The following is a 19,187-nucleotide window of genomic DNA, read 5'->3' as shown; positions in this document are numbered from 1 at the left end:
AAACAAAAACAATATTCACAAATACATAGGTGGAACTATCGACTACATAAAAAGCTGAAAAAAAAAACACTTTGCGACAGCTAACAATCAATCTCTGCAAGACACCGGTTCTACCCGTGCATGGGTATTTTCCTACGACAGCCCAATGTTAAAATCATAACATTTAATATAGGTAGGATTACTGTGTAGTACACTCTATATTCACAATGACAATAATAGGCAAAAAGAGCCGCACAAATTATAATAATTTTCAACGTTTTTGTTATTGTATGATTTTAATGCAGAAAATGTTTGTACACACCAGACCATAGTAGAAGTTAAAGCAAAATTTCAGATTAGCTTAATAGGGACATCAGGAAAATCAGTGTGTATGGGAGCGCTATCCGGTTATGGACCGATTCAGACCATTTTATACCCACCACTGAAGGATGGGGGTATATTTATTCCGTTTGCAATACATCGAAATATCCATTTCCGAGCCTATAAAGGATATATATTTCTGATCGTCGTACTAATATAATCTAAGACGATCTAGCCATATCCGTCCGTCTGTCCGTCTATCTGTTGAAATCACGCTACAGTCTTTAAAAATGGAGGTATTGAGCTGAAACTTTGTGCAGATTCTTTTTTGTCCATAAGCTGGTTAGTTTTGAAGATGGGCTATATCGGCCTATGGTTTTAGGATCTTAGGCCACTATAAATAAGCCACATTTATTATACGATTTTGATGAAATTCGGGACAGTGTGTTGTGTTAGGCCAGTCGACTTTCATCTTGAATTAAGCCCCGATCAGTCCAAATTTGTATAAAACTGTCATATAGAGCTATCTCTCGATTGTCCGATGACGCCGAAATATGGGACAGTACGTTAAGTTAGGCCCCTCGACATCTTTCTGCAATGTGGCCCAGATCGGTCCAGATTTGTATATAGCTGCCATATAGACCGATCCCTTTAACTAAGGTTTTGGGCCCATAAAAAACGCATTTATTGTCAGATTTGGGAGAGTGAGTTGTGTTAGGCCCTTCAACATTCGTCTTCAATATGGCCCAGATCGGTTCAGATTTGGATATAGATGCCATATAGACCGATCTCTCGATCTAAGGTTTTGGGCCCATAAAAAGCGCATTTATTGTCCGATTTGGCACAGTGAGTTATGTAAGGCTTTTCGACATCCGTCATCGAAAGGTCTTTTTTATATGTACCCGAGGTGGTGTGTATCCAATGTTCGGCCCGCCGAACTTAATGCCTTTTTACTTTTTTTTTTTTCATCCATACAAATCAACCCGCCCTAATAAATTTATATGCTTTGTTCGCTGTGGGTTGTGCGATTTTAGCGAAATTTTTGTGCTCTGTTATAATAACATAAAACAAAAATTTGAATTTGGTATCCAAATTTCGGGTGGGGTGCCTAGGGGGGCCCTTATCGCCAAAACACCCCATATATATTTACATATTGACTAATCACGACAAAATGGGACTCAAATAAAAGGTATTTAAGAGTAAAAAACGTATCCGATATCCAATAGTTGAACCAAATATTTGGGGGACCACCCCAGCCTCCAAAACTTCCCTAAGTCGGACAAAAAATCAACCATGACAAAATGGGGCTCAAATAAAAGGTATTTCAGAGTAGAATACGAATCTGATATTCAAATATGGGACCGAGTGTCTGGGTGTCCAGCCCTCCATCAAACCAGAGGAATATGGGGCTCAAATGAAACACCCCTAAATCTAACATATTTGCCGACCATTACAATATAGGGCTCAAATGAAAGATTTTGGTCTCAGTAGGTTAGGTTAGTTAGGTTAAATTTAAGTGGCAGTCTGCCATCAGACTCATTTAGACGTTATCGTCCATTGTGATACTACAGGAACAGTCTGTCAGCATGTTTTCCAATTAGACAGTGATCTGTCATGAAGGACACAATGACTGAGACGTCTGTTCTAGCCAATGACAGCAAAGCAGTAGACCTCTTCAAGTCCTGATTAGGCCACTTAGTTTTGGAATGCTCACAGCCCCCTCTTTGTGACCATCTATCATTCGGTGTCCTTCGGGGCTGGTCCTGAAAACTTAGCTTACATGTCGCTAGAGGCATACTCACAGGTATCAGTATCCTTGGAATGTGTAGGGAAGTTCCTAGTCTCCCTGGGATATCTCTGTAGTCCAGCACCCAGAACCGGTGAATTTCGAACTGTTCAGCCATCTCGTTGAGAGATCTGCGACAGTCAAGAGCGGTTTTTGTGTTCTGAAATACGTACGGTTTTAATGGCTGCCTGGCTATCTGAAAAGATATTTATGCCAATCGTCGTTATGACATTATATCTTAGCCATTCAACCACTTCCTTAATTGCAAGGATCTCTGCTTGATACACACTGCAGTGGTCGGGTAACCTTTTCGATAGTCGATGACCAGTTCTAAATCTTTAGAGTACACCCCAAAGCCCACCATCCGTATAGAAGTCTATATAACTTCTGTTGTCAGGGATATCTTAGTTCCAATCGGTTCTATCAGGAATAGTGGTACAGTAATTTTTATCAAAATGCAGCTCAGGTGAGTTATAATCCGCACTGCCTTGAACATCGGATATTGTATCAATGATAACACAGTGTCCGTATTCGCCACATGACCAATGAGAAAACTCCCCTAACCTTCCGGCAGTGGTCGCTGCAATTTGGGTAGCCACAATGTCCAGAGGCAAAGGATGTAGCATTAAATTCAGTGCATCAAATGGTGTCGTCCTCAGTGTGGCTGTGATTCACAAACAGCCATCCTTTGGATCCGGTTAAGTATTGAGTAGTAGGAGGACTTTTGAAGCGCCGTCCACCAGACCACAACACCATATAGCATTATAGGTCTGATAAAATTATAGGTCTGATAACATAGCATTATAGGTCTGATAACAGGAACCGAGAAGGGGCAAATTCTCACACATCAATGAGTAGTTTCCGATTAAAGTTTGAACTCAATGATAAGGGACCTTTTTTATAGTCGATTCCGAACGGCGTCCCGAAGTGCGACACCTCTTTGGGGAAATATTTTAAACGACCATTCGTGGCATTGTACCTCGCAATGTCGCCAACATTAAGAGGGGATAAACACCGCTTTGACCGAAGTGCGACACCTCTTTGGGGAAATATTTTAAACGACCATTCGTGGCATTGTACCTCGCAATGTCGCCAACATTAAGAGGGGATAAACACCGCTTTGACCGAAGTGCGACACCTCTTTGGGGAAATATTTTAAACGACCATTCGTGGCATTGTACCTCGCAATGTCGCCAACATTAAGAGGGGATAAACACCGCTTTGACCGAAGTTCTCACCAGGATTCGAACGCGTTCAGCATCATAGGCTACAATGGCACGAATTCGATATCCGCATTCAGGGCGAAGTGTCCCCACCCTAAGAAGATATTAAAGAGTTAAAGAAAGCACAGCGGAGCGGGCTAGTTTTACTTGGAATGCATCCAAATTTCCAAAAAGTAAAGCTAGCCGCTAAAAATTTTGCACAAATACTTCTCATCGATGTAGTTCGGATGTGTTTGTAAGAGAGCCAAATCGGTACATGTTTAGATATAGCTCTCCTTCTATCCGATCTCTTACATCTTATGCAACTATATAAACAATCCTATAGAATTTCTTGCCATGACAACCTATTATTTAGTTTCCGTGAGATTCGGCGCAACCGCAGTTATCATGCGTTAAGTGCTTATATCTGTCACCTGTCATATCTGTCATATATGGAGGGTATACTAATCTCATCATTCCCTTTGTAACACTAGAAATATTGCTTCCGCCGCAAAGAGTAATTTTTGTTTATGAGTTTATTTGTCTTTTTTCCGTATAGATACATCAGTTTCAGATACATGATCGTATTTAGTCACCGTGCACACTAACGACATACAGTTTAAGTTAGTCCACAATATTTGTAGTAGTGTGTTATTAGGCCGAAAGCTTTTCTACTAGTTTTTTAAATAAACAATTTTCAATGTGCCAATTTTAATTCATTTAAATTTTTGAATTTCAAGTTTTGAATATTAAGTATTATATTTTTATTGACATGTTCATGTTCATCCAAATCATATTGCTTCAACGGAAATAATACATTAAGTGGAAACATTTCTATCATAAAAACAGAAAACAAGAATTAGTAATTTTTTCTAACGTGACATCGATTATGCTAACAATATAGGGTGTGAAATACCCAAAATTGCTAATTTGCAAATTTTGGTGTTATTCATTCTTTTCAATGGTCTGGTAACTCGTATGCAGATTTATTTTTGCTGATCTATTACCAAATATACGAGTACAGATAAACAAAACAGCATAAACATGCAAAATATTATAAGTTATGCTAATGCAACAAACACTTATCATCGAAAAACAGATGTAGATCAGATGAAAAAAATTCCATTTGAAAAATTTTGTTATTCAAAAACCTCTTTGATTGTTTAACCATAATGGTCAGTATAAAATATCGATGGCATAAAGCGCGCTTTTCAGTTGTTCATTGGTCGAGCTCAAAAAAGTAGCAAATTTTAAAAAATATAAAACAAAACCATACCAAAAAACCAAAATAAATTAATTAATAAAAAAGAAAATTTATTAATTGTCAATGTCAGTGATAGATTTTAAAGTGAAAAAAACCAGCAAAACTAAAAAAACAAAATCATCTAACATGGTGGCTGCCCAAAGTGCTTTGAACGGAGTCTATTTCTTATTACCCTTAGCCTATCCAAATATTAACAATTCAAAAGGTAATATAGATCACTATGACAGGAATATTTATGTTGTTGATGTTGACAAATATCCCCGCTGTTCCTTTATGGAATTTTTATGGGCAAATTTGCATTTGATGTTGATATAGTAGAAGTAATTTGCAATTTGGGAATTCTTTCATAAATTAGTGTATAATTAGTCATGGTGCCAAACTAAATGAAAGTTGTTCTGAAGAAGCATTCAAAACAACTGGGCCAGAGTTAGTTTCCACAGAGCATTGTGTCTATTAATTGTAATCTTTAACAAACAAGACCGTAATCTTTGACCAACATAGGAAGAGATATAGCTCCATCTCCAAAAGAAATGGTAAGGATGGGCCGACCCTACCCTTGGGAATGCAAAGTCATCAAAATTAACTTTCCTTTGAAGAAAAACGAATACTTCTCCCATATCAATAAGTGCAGTCCGATTAAAATATAAGCACAGTGATAAGCAGCCTCCTTTTTTATGCCTAGTCAAAACGGCGTGCCGCATAGCTACACCACTTGGAAGAGAAGTTTTAACATGATAGCATACTTCACAATTGTAGCCAGCAATAGTAAGGGGATAATCACCGCTGAAAATTTTTCTGATGTTCACGTCGGGATTTGAACCCAGGCGTTCTTTTTCATAGGCGGACATGATATCCTCTGCGCCAAGGTGGCCACCCGGAAAACAAATTACATAATTGTTGCACTATTAGCCAACATCGGACGAAAGGTATATCTAAATCTGAACCGATTCCGATGAAAATTCTTTAATATTGTGGCACTCTTAGAAGATCACTAAAATTTGTCTAAATCGATTGTTAAATACAGCTGTAAAAACTTTAGAAGTGAAAATCGGGCGATTACAATTACGATCAAAATCGATACACATAGTAAAACTCACAAAGGAAAACGTTGTGCATAATTTTGGGAAAATGTGTTAAGAAATACGCTTTTAAGGCTCTAAAAATGAAAACCGGGTATATATGGAAACTAAATCTGAACCGATTGAAATATTAATCCAAATCGGGCGACACATCGGAATCGATTTCAATGAAATTCAAGAGTAATGTCAAAAGTCACAACAAAATATCTTCAAACAAATTTCGTGAAAATCGGTTTACAAATGACCACATTTTTGAAATATTAATGCGGACGAGCTATATCCAAAACTGAACCGATTTTTTCTAATTTCAAAAAGATTCCAATCTTCTCGTAAAGATTATTTTAAGGAACGGCGTATACTTCTCTCATACCAAGGAGTGTAGTCCGATTAATGTTTAAAAGCTCAATGATATTTTTTGGGCCGAGTTCGAAGGGTGTGCCGCATAGCGAGAACACGTAATAGAGAAGTTTTAACATGGCAGAATACCTTAGAAATGTAGCCAGCATAAGTAAGGGGATAACCACCGCTGAAAATTGATCTGATGTTGGCGCCGGAATTTGAAGCCAAACGCTCGGCGGACATGCTAACCTCTGCACCACGATGGCCAGGCGAAAAAAAAAAACGTCGGAGCCAAATCTGAAGACCATCAGATGAAAATTGCGAACTGTACTTTCTACACAATATTGTCCCATAACATGGACAGACAGACGGAGGGACAGATCTAAATCGAATCGGAAATGATTCAGAGTCGATCCGTATACCGGTGTAACAAAAAACACACTGGGTTATAATACCCTGTACCTTAAAAGTTCCATATGTTAAAAAAAGGGAAAAAATATTAGCAAATAGTTAAAAAAAATATTTAAAACAAAATCCATTAGCTAAGCTTAATTGTAGCCTTGCTCAATTTATTTACCCTTTACTGGAGATCGGGATTCACAAGATCTCCGATTGACTTCTTTCAATATGAAATCGTTTAGACCATAATTCACATGAATGATAGGACTCAGAACGGTAGTCCACGTTCAATATTCCTTTCAATGATAATGAAAACGGCATCCTGTAGGTAGTGTAGCTTGAGCTGTATCATATAATGGATCAATTCAGATGGTACTTGATGACATCTGTGTTAGCGGAATGTTGTTTTTGGAGTCAAATCCTGTGCCCTATAGCAGTAAACATTAGCAACGAGCCAAGCTAAGAAAAAAGAAAAGGAGAGAGGATAGACGTCTATGCTGCAAGAATGAAAATTGAAAATTTTGAAATTTTCAATAAATTTTTTTTTGGATGCAATTAAAAAAATTATTGAAAATTTTTTAAACTTATTTTTGATAACTGGTTCGTAGAATCAGCGGCCATGGAATTGCTATAATTTCAATTAAGCAGCTGAATCCGCTTAATTGAAAACAGAAAAATACAAGAACTTTGTTTCAATTATCTGACATTTTCAATTATGCTAAGTCACTTAAACGAAGTTTGTAGAATTGAGAATGTTTGATATTATTTAGTAAAACTTCTGTAAGTTAAAGGTTTGTAATAAAAATATCTGAAATTATAAAAATTATGAGGAATAGATGTTGTGAAGCTAGTTAGAAACAAGTGCAATTAATTAAATTGTAACATTGATCAAACGCAAAAATGTCATAAGTAATGTTGAGTTGATATCTTTGAATTCTGACTTTTTGGTATAAATTTATATTTCATTTAAGCGATTTTTCAATTAAGCGGAGTGAAATGTGTTAAAAAGTCCGTTAAATGAATTAGCTCAAGTCATTTTTTTTTTCAATATCCGATTTTTTCAATTATAAGGTGTTCAATTAAGCGGATTCGATTGAATGGTGTTTAAGCAAAACCAATTGAAGACTAAATAAACGGATTCGATTGTATGGTGCTTAAGTAAAATCAATTGAAGCCTACATTGCAAATATTATAAAAGAAGGTGTATAGGGTGTAAAATCAAACTTTTTTTCGATTCAATTAAAAAAAAAATTGATTCAATTACTTTTTTATTTGATTATTAAAAAATTTTCAATCAATTAAAATTTTAATTAAAATTGTTAAACTTTCAATCACGACAGTAGTTGAAAAAAAATCATATTCAATTAAAAATGATTGAATCTACAAATTTTTTAATTGAAAGTACTTAATTGAAAAACTTTTTTTGAGTTTTTTTCTTTGTGAGCTAATCGAGTTGTTCGGATGTTTGGTCAAAATGAGGCCAGCAACATTAGCAATAAATGAATAGTTTTTTTTTTTTCAATATCAAAAATATTTGCTATCTAGTTACACTGACCACCGAGGGACGGAGGCATATTAATTTTGTCATTCCTTTTGCAAAACATCGACCCTATAAAGTATATATTCTTGATTCTGGTAAAAATCTGAGACCATCTAGCCATATCCGTCCGTCTGTCTGTTATAATCAAGCTACTTTCATTAAAAATAGGCATATTGAACTTTCCACAGATTCTTTTTTTTTTGTCCATGAACTGATTCAGTTCAAAATTGGGTTATAAAGGGCCTTATCTTAACATAACCCCCATATAGACCAATAAATGGTCTTAGGCCCATAAAATCGCAGTAAATACCCGATTTTAATGAAATTTGCAACAGTGAACTGTGTAAGACCCCTCGCCATCCATGTCGAATATGGTTTAGATCGGTCTTTATTTGGATATAGCTGCCATATTTACCAATGTCCCGATTTAAGTTGGCACAGGGATTGCTAAAAATGTTTCAATAGATCGGACAATATTGGGATATATTGGGGATCTTCCGATTTTCGGCCTTGAATACGTATAAAACCTCTTAATTCTCCGATTCGCTGAATTGTGTCTTAACCCCTCGAACTCCGACCATAGGACAGGGTATACGAATCTAGTCATTCCGTTTGTAACATCTCAAAATATGGATCTGAGACCCTATAAAGTTCTTGGTCGTCTTGAAATTCTGCATCCATCTAGCCATGTCCGTCCGTATGTCTGTACGAAATAACGATAGCGTTCGAAATACCTTCTGGAAATTTTGAACAGATACTTATTGTAGGTCGTTGGGGACTGCAAATGGGCCATATCAGTTCAGATTTAGATATAGCCTCCACATAAACCGATCCCCAGATTTGGTTTATTGAGCTCCTAAGAGACTTGTGTTAGACTAAGACTTGTGTTATGACTTTCAATGTCCGTGCCAAGTATGATCCGAATCGGTTCATAAACTGATTTATCCCCCATATAAACCGATAGCAGAATTTGACTTCTTTAGCCCCTAGGAACCTCAATTTTCCTTCCATTTGATTGAAATTCGATACAAGGGCTTGAGTTCTAGCTTCCAACACCTATATCAAGTATGATCCGAATCGATTCCTTAACAGATATAGCCCAACAAAACTTGATTACCGGATTTGACCTCAAATTTCCTCCAATTTGGCTAAAGGACTTGTGTTGTAACTTCCAATGTCCGTGATCCGAAATGTTCTATAAACTGATATAGCACCTATATGAACCAATCACTGGATTTGACTTCTTAAGCCCCTAGAAGCCTCAATTTCTTTCCAATTGGCTGAAATTTGGAACGTGAAGTACACTTATCCCCCCAACACTCACACCAAATTCTACACAGATAGGTTCGTAAATATATGTAGCCTCCATTTAAACCGACAATAAACCAATTGGGACAAAAGAAGTCTCAATAAAAATAATGCAAACGCAAACTGAGTTAAACAGGGTACATATTTAGCAGAATACTTGGTGGTGGATACCCACGATTCGGCCCGAACCTTAAACATGTTTTAAAGTCATGTCATTATGGTGCCAAATCAAAAACAAAATTTTTTAAGACTCATTGTTTCTTTCTCGGCTGCCCCAGATACTTTGTTCTTAATATTAATACCAAAGTCTTACACTACTTAAAAACTTCTCATTTGAGATCCTAAGATGAAGACAATATCCGCCCTCATCTTTGTTTAGTTGGTTTTTAGGGTGGGGCGCTACCCTCTGTTGTTTGACCAAATTTTGTCAGAAATTTTATACCTACCACCATAAGATGGGGGTATACTAACCTATCATGCCGTTTTTAACATAATATTGATCTGCGACCCAAAAGTATATATATTCAGGATCGTCTTGACATTTTTAGTCGATCTAGCCGTGCCCGTCCGTCCCTCCGTCTGTCGAAATCACGATAGCGGTCGAACAAATAAAAATATCCGTTTGATATTTGAAGATGTTCTGTGTAGGTCGTTGGGGATTGCAATAGGGTCAGTATATAGCTCCCATATAAGCCGATCTCCTGATCTGACTTCTTGAAAGCCGCAATTTTTGTTCAATTTGGCTGATATTTTGCACGGAGAGTTTTGTTATGATTTCCAACAACTGTGCTAAGTACGGTCACTCACCTGATATAACTCCCATATAAACCTATCTCCCGATTTGACTTCTTAAGTCAGAACAAGCCGCAATTTTTGTCCAATTTGGCTGATTTTCAGCCAATTGCCTGATTTCCAGAAATTTGATACAAAAAATACACTTATGACTTTAAGGTCTTTGGGGATTGAGTTAATTTGTGGATTTTTTTTTCAGAATCCATGGTGTTTGGATCGCAATATTCAGCCCGGTCGAACTTAACATTTTTTACTTGTCTGTTTTTTGTTTTTCGATTACCATAAAAATTCAAAGTTGACTTCTTATAACAGAAGAAAAGATTTACTAACCCATCTGAGCTGCAAATTCAATGCAAGTTTGTCTACGAACATTCCAATAAAGAACAGTGGAGATACTTCTTAATACCCGATTCAAGTTTTCAGCTCAATGATAGGGAACCACCATATTATAACCAAGTCCAAACGGACAGAGCCAAACTATTTTTGTTTTACATGGCTGAAGATCTCAAAAAGCACGCCACTGTTAATTAGAGGATAACCACGAGGTCACCGTAGCGTAGAGGTAACCATATCCGCCCATGACGCTGAATGCTTGGGTTCGAATTCAGGAGAGAACTTCAGATAAAATTATTTGCGCTGGTTATTCTCTTCTAATGCTGGCGACATTTGTGAGGTACTATGCCATGTAAAAACTTCTGACCAAAAAGGAGTCACACTATGTCATTAAGCTTAAACCTTTCATTGAGCTTACTATTGAATTGGGCTGCATTCATTCATATGTGAAAAGTTTGCCCCTGCTCCTTTAAGAAATGCCCGTGAGCAAATTTGCATAGCCATCGCTAGATAATTTGATGATATTCCTGTCAGGATTCAAACAATAGCATAGGCGAACCTGCTAATCATTGTGCCACCGTGGCTTCCATACATAGATTTGAAAATAGTATTTTAACATATTGGGAACTCCTTTTCTTTTCATTCGAACCTAATACACTTAACAATATCTATTCTGAACATTATGTCCACCATGAATATGCATATATAGTTTCTAGGGTGTTTAAGTTTCATCATATGTTTGTTACCACCCAAATATGAAATATTAAAACAAAACTTAAGTTCAAAAACATGGAAACATATTTGCTAAAAAAAAACAAAAACCTGTAGTCTAGTGTTGTTTCAATAATTCACTTTTTTAATCGTTTTCGGAAGGCAAAAGACAATTGTTTGGTAATATTTGGTATATTTCCATCTCTCTAGGGCGAGTTTATAGCATTTCCATAATTCTGCCATCAAAATAGATGAGGAAATCATTAAATGTGGTTTATTGATTTATAAAACACCACGAAATGATCGAACAAAAAAAAAACAAAAACTTTTTTTTGAATGAAATGAAATATCCGATTGCATAAATTTTACTTGTTTGCGGCTTTTTAAATTTTGTTTTCGTTTTTTTTATTTTACTTTTTAGCTTTATTTCGGGACGCTTCGGATTGGTCATATGACAGTGCCTTTAACTGGGGCCGGGAGCATCCAAACTGTGGTGGATATCGTCAGTCGCCCATACACATTGAAACATCTAGCGTAAGTTTCCACAAGTGATTTTAATGATTTACGATTTAAAGGTGGTATGACATATTAATGTCTCCCCGCAACCCCTTTCCGATTGAAGTTTTATTGTTATGGAATGGAATTTTATGTGTTTTTAATGGCGCTAAGCTAGCCACCAGTTTTACGAAAGCGTTTTTGGACACTTAAGCTCTTTTATTTTGAAGAGTTTGGCTGCTGCGAGGTGTTGTTTTATTCAAATCGACTTTTATTTCGGTTACGTTATTTCGGGCAAGGTTAGTAGGTCGCCGCGATGTTTTGAAGCCGTTAAGCATCACTTGTTAGGCATCACTATGTATATTGTTGAGAATCAAGTGATCGCTGGTGTCACATGACTGCGAAAATATTCAAAACACTCTGGGGTGTTTGCAAACAAACATGCCAATAATCTTTTGTTACCCCTAATGCTTTTGCGGTTTATGATGGCACAGTGTTTTGGGTTGGCCAAACTGTAGTTCTTGATGATATGTTAATTCATTTATATTTTTTATCTGAACGACAATAGAAACAAAAGAGTGAACATGGGTAGTGACCTATTCATTTCATTCCCTCCAGTCACCCCCACGGATAAGCGACACTACCGCAATGCAACGGAAAATAACAAAAGGACAAAGAAAAAATCAAGTAAAAAGGCATTAGGTTCGGCCGGGCCGAACTTTGTATACCCACCACCTCGGGTATTTATGTAAACCCCCTTTCGTCACAATCCAATGAAAATTGAATAACTTATGCATCCAAATTCGGCACGGACGTTGAATTTTATATTTCAAATTTCAAAAAAATCGGCTAATAATTAAAGCTTTAATGAGTTTCAGACCCTTAACCGGCATATCGGTCTATATGACAGCTATATCTAAATGCAGTCCGATTTTTACCATATTTGGATCGGGTGGCGGGTGGCTTAAAACTACTCACTGTTTCTAAATTCAGTGAAATTTGATAAAAATAATGCTTTAATGGGCTTCATACCCTTTATCGGGAAATCGGTCTATATGGCAACTATATCTAAATATAGACCGATCCAAACCATATTTGTGTCGTATGGCGGGTGGCTTGAAACTACTCACTGTTTTAAGTTTCAACAAAATCGGATAAGAAATTAATCTCTTATGGGCTTCAGACCCTTTATCGGCAGATCCGTCTATATGGCAGCTACATCTAAATATAGTCCGATCTTAACCATATTTGGTTCCTATGTTAGGAGGCTTAAAACTACTCACTGTCTCAAGTTTTAGCGAAATCGGCAAAAAAATAAAGCTTTTATGGATTTCAGACCCTTTATTAGGAGATCGGTCTATGTGGCAGCTATATCTAAATAGAGGTCGATCTGAACCATATTTAGGTTCGAAGTTGAGAGGCCTGAAATTACTCACTGTTTCAAATTTCAGCGAAATGGGTTAAAATGAAATTACTCACTGTTTCAAATTTCAGCGAAATGGGTTAAAAAATTAAGCTTTTATGGGCATTAGACCCTTTATCGGCAGATCGGTCTATATGACAGCTACATCTAAATATAGTTCGATCTTAACCATATTTGCTTCCTATGTTAGGAGGGTTCTAGGCCTCCTCTCCTCCTACTCTCTGTTTGAAATTTCCGCAAAATCGGATGAAAAATTAAGTTTTTATGGGCATTGGACCCCTTATCGGAAAATCGTCCTATATAGCAGCTATATACAAATATGGTCCGATTTGGCCCGTTCAAGAACTTAACCAGCGTGCATCAAAAAGACGTATCTGCGCCAAATTTCAGCTCAATATCTCAATTTTTGAAGGCTCTAGAGTGATTACAACAGACGGATGGACAGACAGACAGATACGCGGACTTCGTTAAATCGACTTAGAATTTTACGACGATCCGAAATATATATACTTTGTAGGGTCGGAAATGGATATTTCGATGTGTTGCAAACGGAATAACTAAATGAATATACCCCCTATCCTACGGTGGTGGGTATAATAAAGCTTCAACATGGGCGAGCTGGTCATGTTATGACATGTTAGACGTTGCCCCAAATCACTCCGCCTTGCCAGCACAGCAACACCTCGGCAGGAATAACTAACGTACATAGTTCCCATCAGAATGTAACCAACCCAGCAAAACACAAATCGGTTAACCTGATTTAGCTCCTACATAAACTGATCTCCCGATATGACTTCTTGAGTCCGTACAAGCCGCAACTTTTGTCCGATTTGGCTGAAATTGTGCATGCGGTATTCTGTTACGACTTCCTACAACTGTGGGTAGTACGGTTTAAATCGCTATATAACCTGGTCTAGTTCCCACTTAAACTGATCTCCCGATTTGACATCTTTAACCGCTGGATGCCGCAATTTTTATCCGACTTAGCTGAAATTTTGCACAATGCGTTTTGTTATGTCTTCCCATAACTGTACGATCTAAATCTGAGTGTAACCTGATAGAACTGGCTTATAAACCGATTTTCGATCTTAGATTCTTGAGCCGCTAGAGGGAGCAATTATTTTCCGGTTGGGCTTAAATTTTGAAGCGTGAAGTGTTTTGATTTGACCTTCAACAACTGCGCCAAGTATGGTTCAAATCGGCTTATAACCAGATATAGCTCCCATATAAGCCGATCCCGGATCTTAACTTCTTGAGCCTTGAGCTTTATAGCCGAGTCCGATGCCCCTTATCATTGAGCTTAAACTTGAATCGGACTGCACTCATTGATATGTGAGAAGTTTGCCCTTGTTCCTTAGTGGAATGTTCATGGGCAAAACTTGCAATTTGCATTACCTCATAAATGTCGCCATCATTAGGAGGGGAAAGCCAAAGTTGAAAATTTTTTTTTGTGTTTTCGCCAGGATTCTTGATCCTTGAGCTTTATAGCCAAGCCCGAACGGCGTGCCGGATGCCCCTTATCATTGAGCTTAAACTTGAATCGGACTGCACTCATTGAATGTTAGTGGAATGTTCATGGGCAAAATTTGCAATTTGCATTACCTCATAAATGTCGCCAACGTTGAAAATTTTTTTTTTTCATGTTTTCGCCAGGATTCGAACTAAGCAGTTCAGTGACATAGACGAACATACTAACCTCTGCACTACGGTGGCCTTAATATATAAAGAGTAAAAATTTTTGTGCAAAATTTGGACAGGATAAATTATTTGCGAAGATTGCATGCCATTTTCGTTCGGAAGATAGTGTGCTAGCCACAAACGGATGGACAGAGGCACATCCTATATCAATAAAATATATATTCTTGATAATGGGAGCATAAAAACATTATTAACCAGCTTTTCAAGATGTACAATTAACTTCTACTTCCCTTTTTTATATTTTACCTCCTTTAGTCTTATGCTCCACCAATGCCGCCCATAAAATTCAACAATTATGACATACCACTATATGGAAATATAACCCTAAGCAATAATGGGCATTCAGGTAAGTGGGTCAGACCAAATTTTTTATTTTGCCTTGTTTCTGATTTTATGTTGCAACTCTTGGCACTCTTATTTCTTTATTGCATGATGACAACAATAAATTATTTGTGGTAAACAGTTGAATTTACGGTGCCACCAACTGCAAATGGCAGACGGCCCTTCATCAGTGGCAGTGTGCTGAAGAGCAAATATGAAGCCGTTGGAGTGCACTTCCATTGGGGAAGCGATCTGTCAAAGGGTTCAGAGCATATGATTGATAATCGCCGTTTCGATGCTGAAATGCACATCGTTCATAAGAATGTCAACTATGGAACAATAGCAGAGGCAGCTAAGCACTTGGATGGTTTAACCGTTTTGGCCATAATGTTCAAGGGGACAAGGGTAAGTTTACAACAACACACATCCACTATGAAATAGGATTAAAAAATAATTTAAAATTGCCTAAATTTATAGGTAGTTGATCGGATTTATCCTGGGCTGAATAAAATCTTTGAAAAACTTCCATATCTGGTGAACCATGGATCATATGCAACTCTCGATGGCCGCATAGCAATGCGCCACCTGCTGGGTGATTTAAACACCAAATCTTTCTTTACCTATAGTGGTTCGCTGACTACACCTGGCTGTTCGGAAGCTGTTACCTGGCATGTGTTTCCTGAACCTTTACCCATATCCTATGAATATATGCAAAAATTCTGGTCCATACGTGATGGCCGTGGCAATACTTTGACCAATAATTTTAGGCCTTTGCAAAGGCGTAATGGAAGAGTGGTTTTATATCGTACTGGAGCAATTCACGTTAGCGGTTGACATGTATTCAACTTTAGTTCATTTAGTTCAATTTGTTTAAACCTTAGATAATTCATAATTCACCATGTCATTAAATTATTTTTGTCATTTCATTTATATATATAATTTGTTTCTTTTGGGAAACATAGATATATATTAGGAATTGTATGTTTGAAATTAAAACAAAAGAAAGCTTTATTAATGGTTTTGTGTTTGTTTTGAATCAAGGTTGTACTTATTTACATTAGCAAGTAAAGGCGTGCTAAGTTCGGCCGAGCCGAATCGTAGGAACCTACCATCATGGATTCTGCTGAAAATTAACACAAAGGATTTGAAACGTACACGATTGTTGGGAGTCGTAATAGAAGACTACGTACAAAAATGAGGCTCCCAGGGGCTTGAGATGTCAAATCAGGAGATCGGTTTATAAAAGAGCTATATAAAGCTATATACCGATTTTGACCATACTTGTCGCGATTGTTGGAAGTCATAACAGAACCATACGTGCAAAATGTCTCAATCTCAATCGGATAACAAATGCGGCTTTTAGGAGTTCAATATGTCAAATTGGTAAGTCGATTTATGTGGGCGCTATATGTGGTTATAGACCGGCTCAGACCATACTTCGCACAGTTGTTGGGAGACATAACAGAAGACTATCTGCAAAATATTAGCCAAATCGGACAAACATTGCGGTTTATAAGGACTCAAGAAGCCAAATCGGGAGATCGGTTTAGGGAGCTATATCCGATTATAGACCGATTCTAGGGGCCCAAGAATCATATCGGGAGATGGGTTTAAATGGGAGCTATTTTCAAATCTCAACCGATATGGCAAATTAGCAATCCCCAACTAACTACGTCAATGGCATGACATAATTATCAGATAATGTAATGTAAACAGCTGAGTACAATTGTTTCTCGCGAAGTGCACTATCTGTCAACGAGTTTTGGTTGTGTGTGTGTATTATAGTTAAGAATCATAACACACAAACAACGAAAAATGACGGGAACTAGTAACATACACAAAATCAGAGTTCCACTTATCACTGATTTTGAGCGATAGTGCACTTAATGCTTTGTTGTTGGGGAACTGCCAGCACCTGTAAATGAATATATCTTGCGTAAATGGTAAGTATGTGTGCAGCTAGCTTTACACGTTCGACCGCTATCGTGATTTCGACAGACGGACATGGCTAGATCGACTCAGAATGTCGAGACGATCAGAAATATTTATACTTTATGGGGTCTTAGATCAATATTTCGAGGTGCTATAAACGGAATGACTAGATTAGTATACCCCCATCCTATGGTGGTGGGTATAACAAAAATTGGGATTCCTTCTATATCTACGTATAAGGTTGACTTGTTGAGAACTCAGGATCTCTTGATGTGAGGGGGGTTTGGTGAACTTAGCTTCACTTTCAGGGAAGAATTTTAGTGGGTGACGTTTGCTTACTAAAAAGAAGGAAATCAGAGCTCGTTGCTCGCAGGCTATTTCAATATTGTCAGTCAGCATTACTAATACTGGGGTTTCTTTAATAAATTCCATATTATCTTTTAATCCATTACATTATAATATACTAATCTATCGGTTCTTACAAATGAGCGTAATTCAAATACTTCATTGAGACGTTCTTCTTTATATATAGAAATCAATTTGTGTTTGCTTGTTTGTCTGTTCCGTAAAGACTCAAAAACGGCTGAACCGATTTTCTTGAAATTGTCACAGATTTCTGAAGGGGGGACCCTCTCCCTTATCCCAATTTTCAGAAACGCCAGATCTCGAAGGTGGTACGATTTAAGGGAAATTTTGCGTGATCCCTTATAGTAACCGGAAAACAAAAATTTGGTATGAAAATTCGCCCCAAACCTACCAAATATATATATATAGACCAATCACAACAATATGGGACTCAAATGAAAGGTAAGATGAGAAAACATATTCGATATCTAATTGTCGGTCCAAGTGTTTGGGGACCACCCCAACCCCCAAAATACCACTAAATCGGACTTATTTACCGACTACGGCAGTATGGAACTCAAATGGAAGGTATTTGCGAGTAGAATACGAATAGGATATCCAAATGTTGGACCAAGTTTCTGGGGTCCACCCCTTCCCCAAAACACCCCCCAAATAGAACTTTTTTATTGAGCATGGCAATATGGGACTCAAATTGAAAGTATTTGAGTGTAGAATACGAATGCGATATCCAAATGTGGACCAAGTGTTTGGGGGGGCCGCCCAAAAACACCCCCCAAAGAGAACAAATATACGACCATAGCAACATGGGGTTCAAATGAAAAGTCTTTGGGAGTAAAGCACGAATCTAATATCAATATTCGGGAAAAGTATCTATTACGCCACCCCAACCCCATAACACCACCCAAAAATGGAGTGTTTGCTGACCATTGCCCCACTCCCCAAAACACCCCCAAACCGGATATGTTTGCAGACTGTGGGAATATGGGGCTCATATTATAGGTATTTGGTAGTAGACCACGAATCTGATATCAACATTCCGGACAAACTGTCTACGGGACGACCCACCCTCATAACAACCCCCAAATAGGACGTATTTGCTCACCATGAATATTTGTGTCTTAAAGACAGTGGAGCTCGATATTGATAGTTTTTAGGGTCCATACCTCAAACCGGACATATTTGCTGATTTTTGCAATAAGGCGTTTAAATGAATAGTATTCAAGATTATAAAACGAATTTGATATCCAGGCCAATGACAATATGGGGTTCAATTAAATGAGAAACAGATATATGACAATAGAGCACGATGCCTATATTTTTTTGGGCTAAGTATCTGGTGGACCACTTCACCCCCGAAAACACCAATTAATCGGACATACATATTTACCGATCATGCCAATATGGGGCTGAAATTAAAGGTATTTGGAAGTAGAGCACTGGGGGTCCACACAACCCCCTAGACTCACCAACAACCACCCTGGGGGCCTTCCCACCCCCAAAATCCCCATGAGAATATCAAGCATCCAAACTTAAATGACCCCTAAACCTTTCGAGCGAATTCGTAGACCAATAAAGATAATATGGGATTCAGATAAAGGCATTTATATTATTATGCTATTAGTCAATTTCTAATTTATTTTTCGTAGCATGGTAGTTTACTAACAGCTAAAAGCTACTAATAGTCCAAAATAAATTTGCAAAAGATAGTTTTATTCCAAAAGAAGACGCAGCGTAACGGGCCCTGTCCAGCTAGTTTAAATATAAATTCAAAAGACTTAAGAGATCAAGTCCGTTCAAATGGTTAACGAGAAAATTGTGGCTGTTTGGTGTATTCCATGCGAGATTACAATTTTCACTCATTCACAGTGGTCCAAATGGCAAAAAATGGAAGTAAGTCCA

The 19,187-nt window shown here is 37.5% G+C and overlaps 1 protein-coding gene across 1 annotated transcript; it reads left to right on the top strand.

Annotated features, from left to right (window-relative positions):
- The first annotated feature begins 4,678 nt into the window (after positions 1–4,678).
- Positions 4,679–15,824, top strand: LOC106082204 (carbonic anhydrase 2-like). The gene is made up of 5 exons (XM_059361373.1): positions 4,679–4,757; positions 11,475–11,587; positions 14,925–15,015; positions 15,133–15,395; positions 15,468–15,824. Exons 1-5 carry the CDS (start codon positions 4,679–4,681, stop codon positions 15,822–15,824), a joined length of 903 nt encoding a protein of 300 aa, XP_059217356.1.
- The last annotated feature ends 3,363 nt before the right edge of the window (positions 15,825–19,187 follow it).

This window comes from Stomoxys calcitrans, chromosome 2 (assembly GCF_963082655.1).
Source record: "Stomoxys calcitrans chromosome 2, idStoCalc2.1, whole genome shotgun sequence".
Taxonomy (NCBI): Eukaryota; Metazoa; Arthropoda; class Insecta; order Diptera; family Muscidae; genus Stomoxys; species Stomoxys calcitrans.
This window is presented reverse-complemented; position numbering and strand designations above follow the sequence as displayed.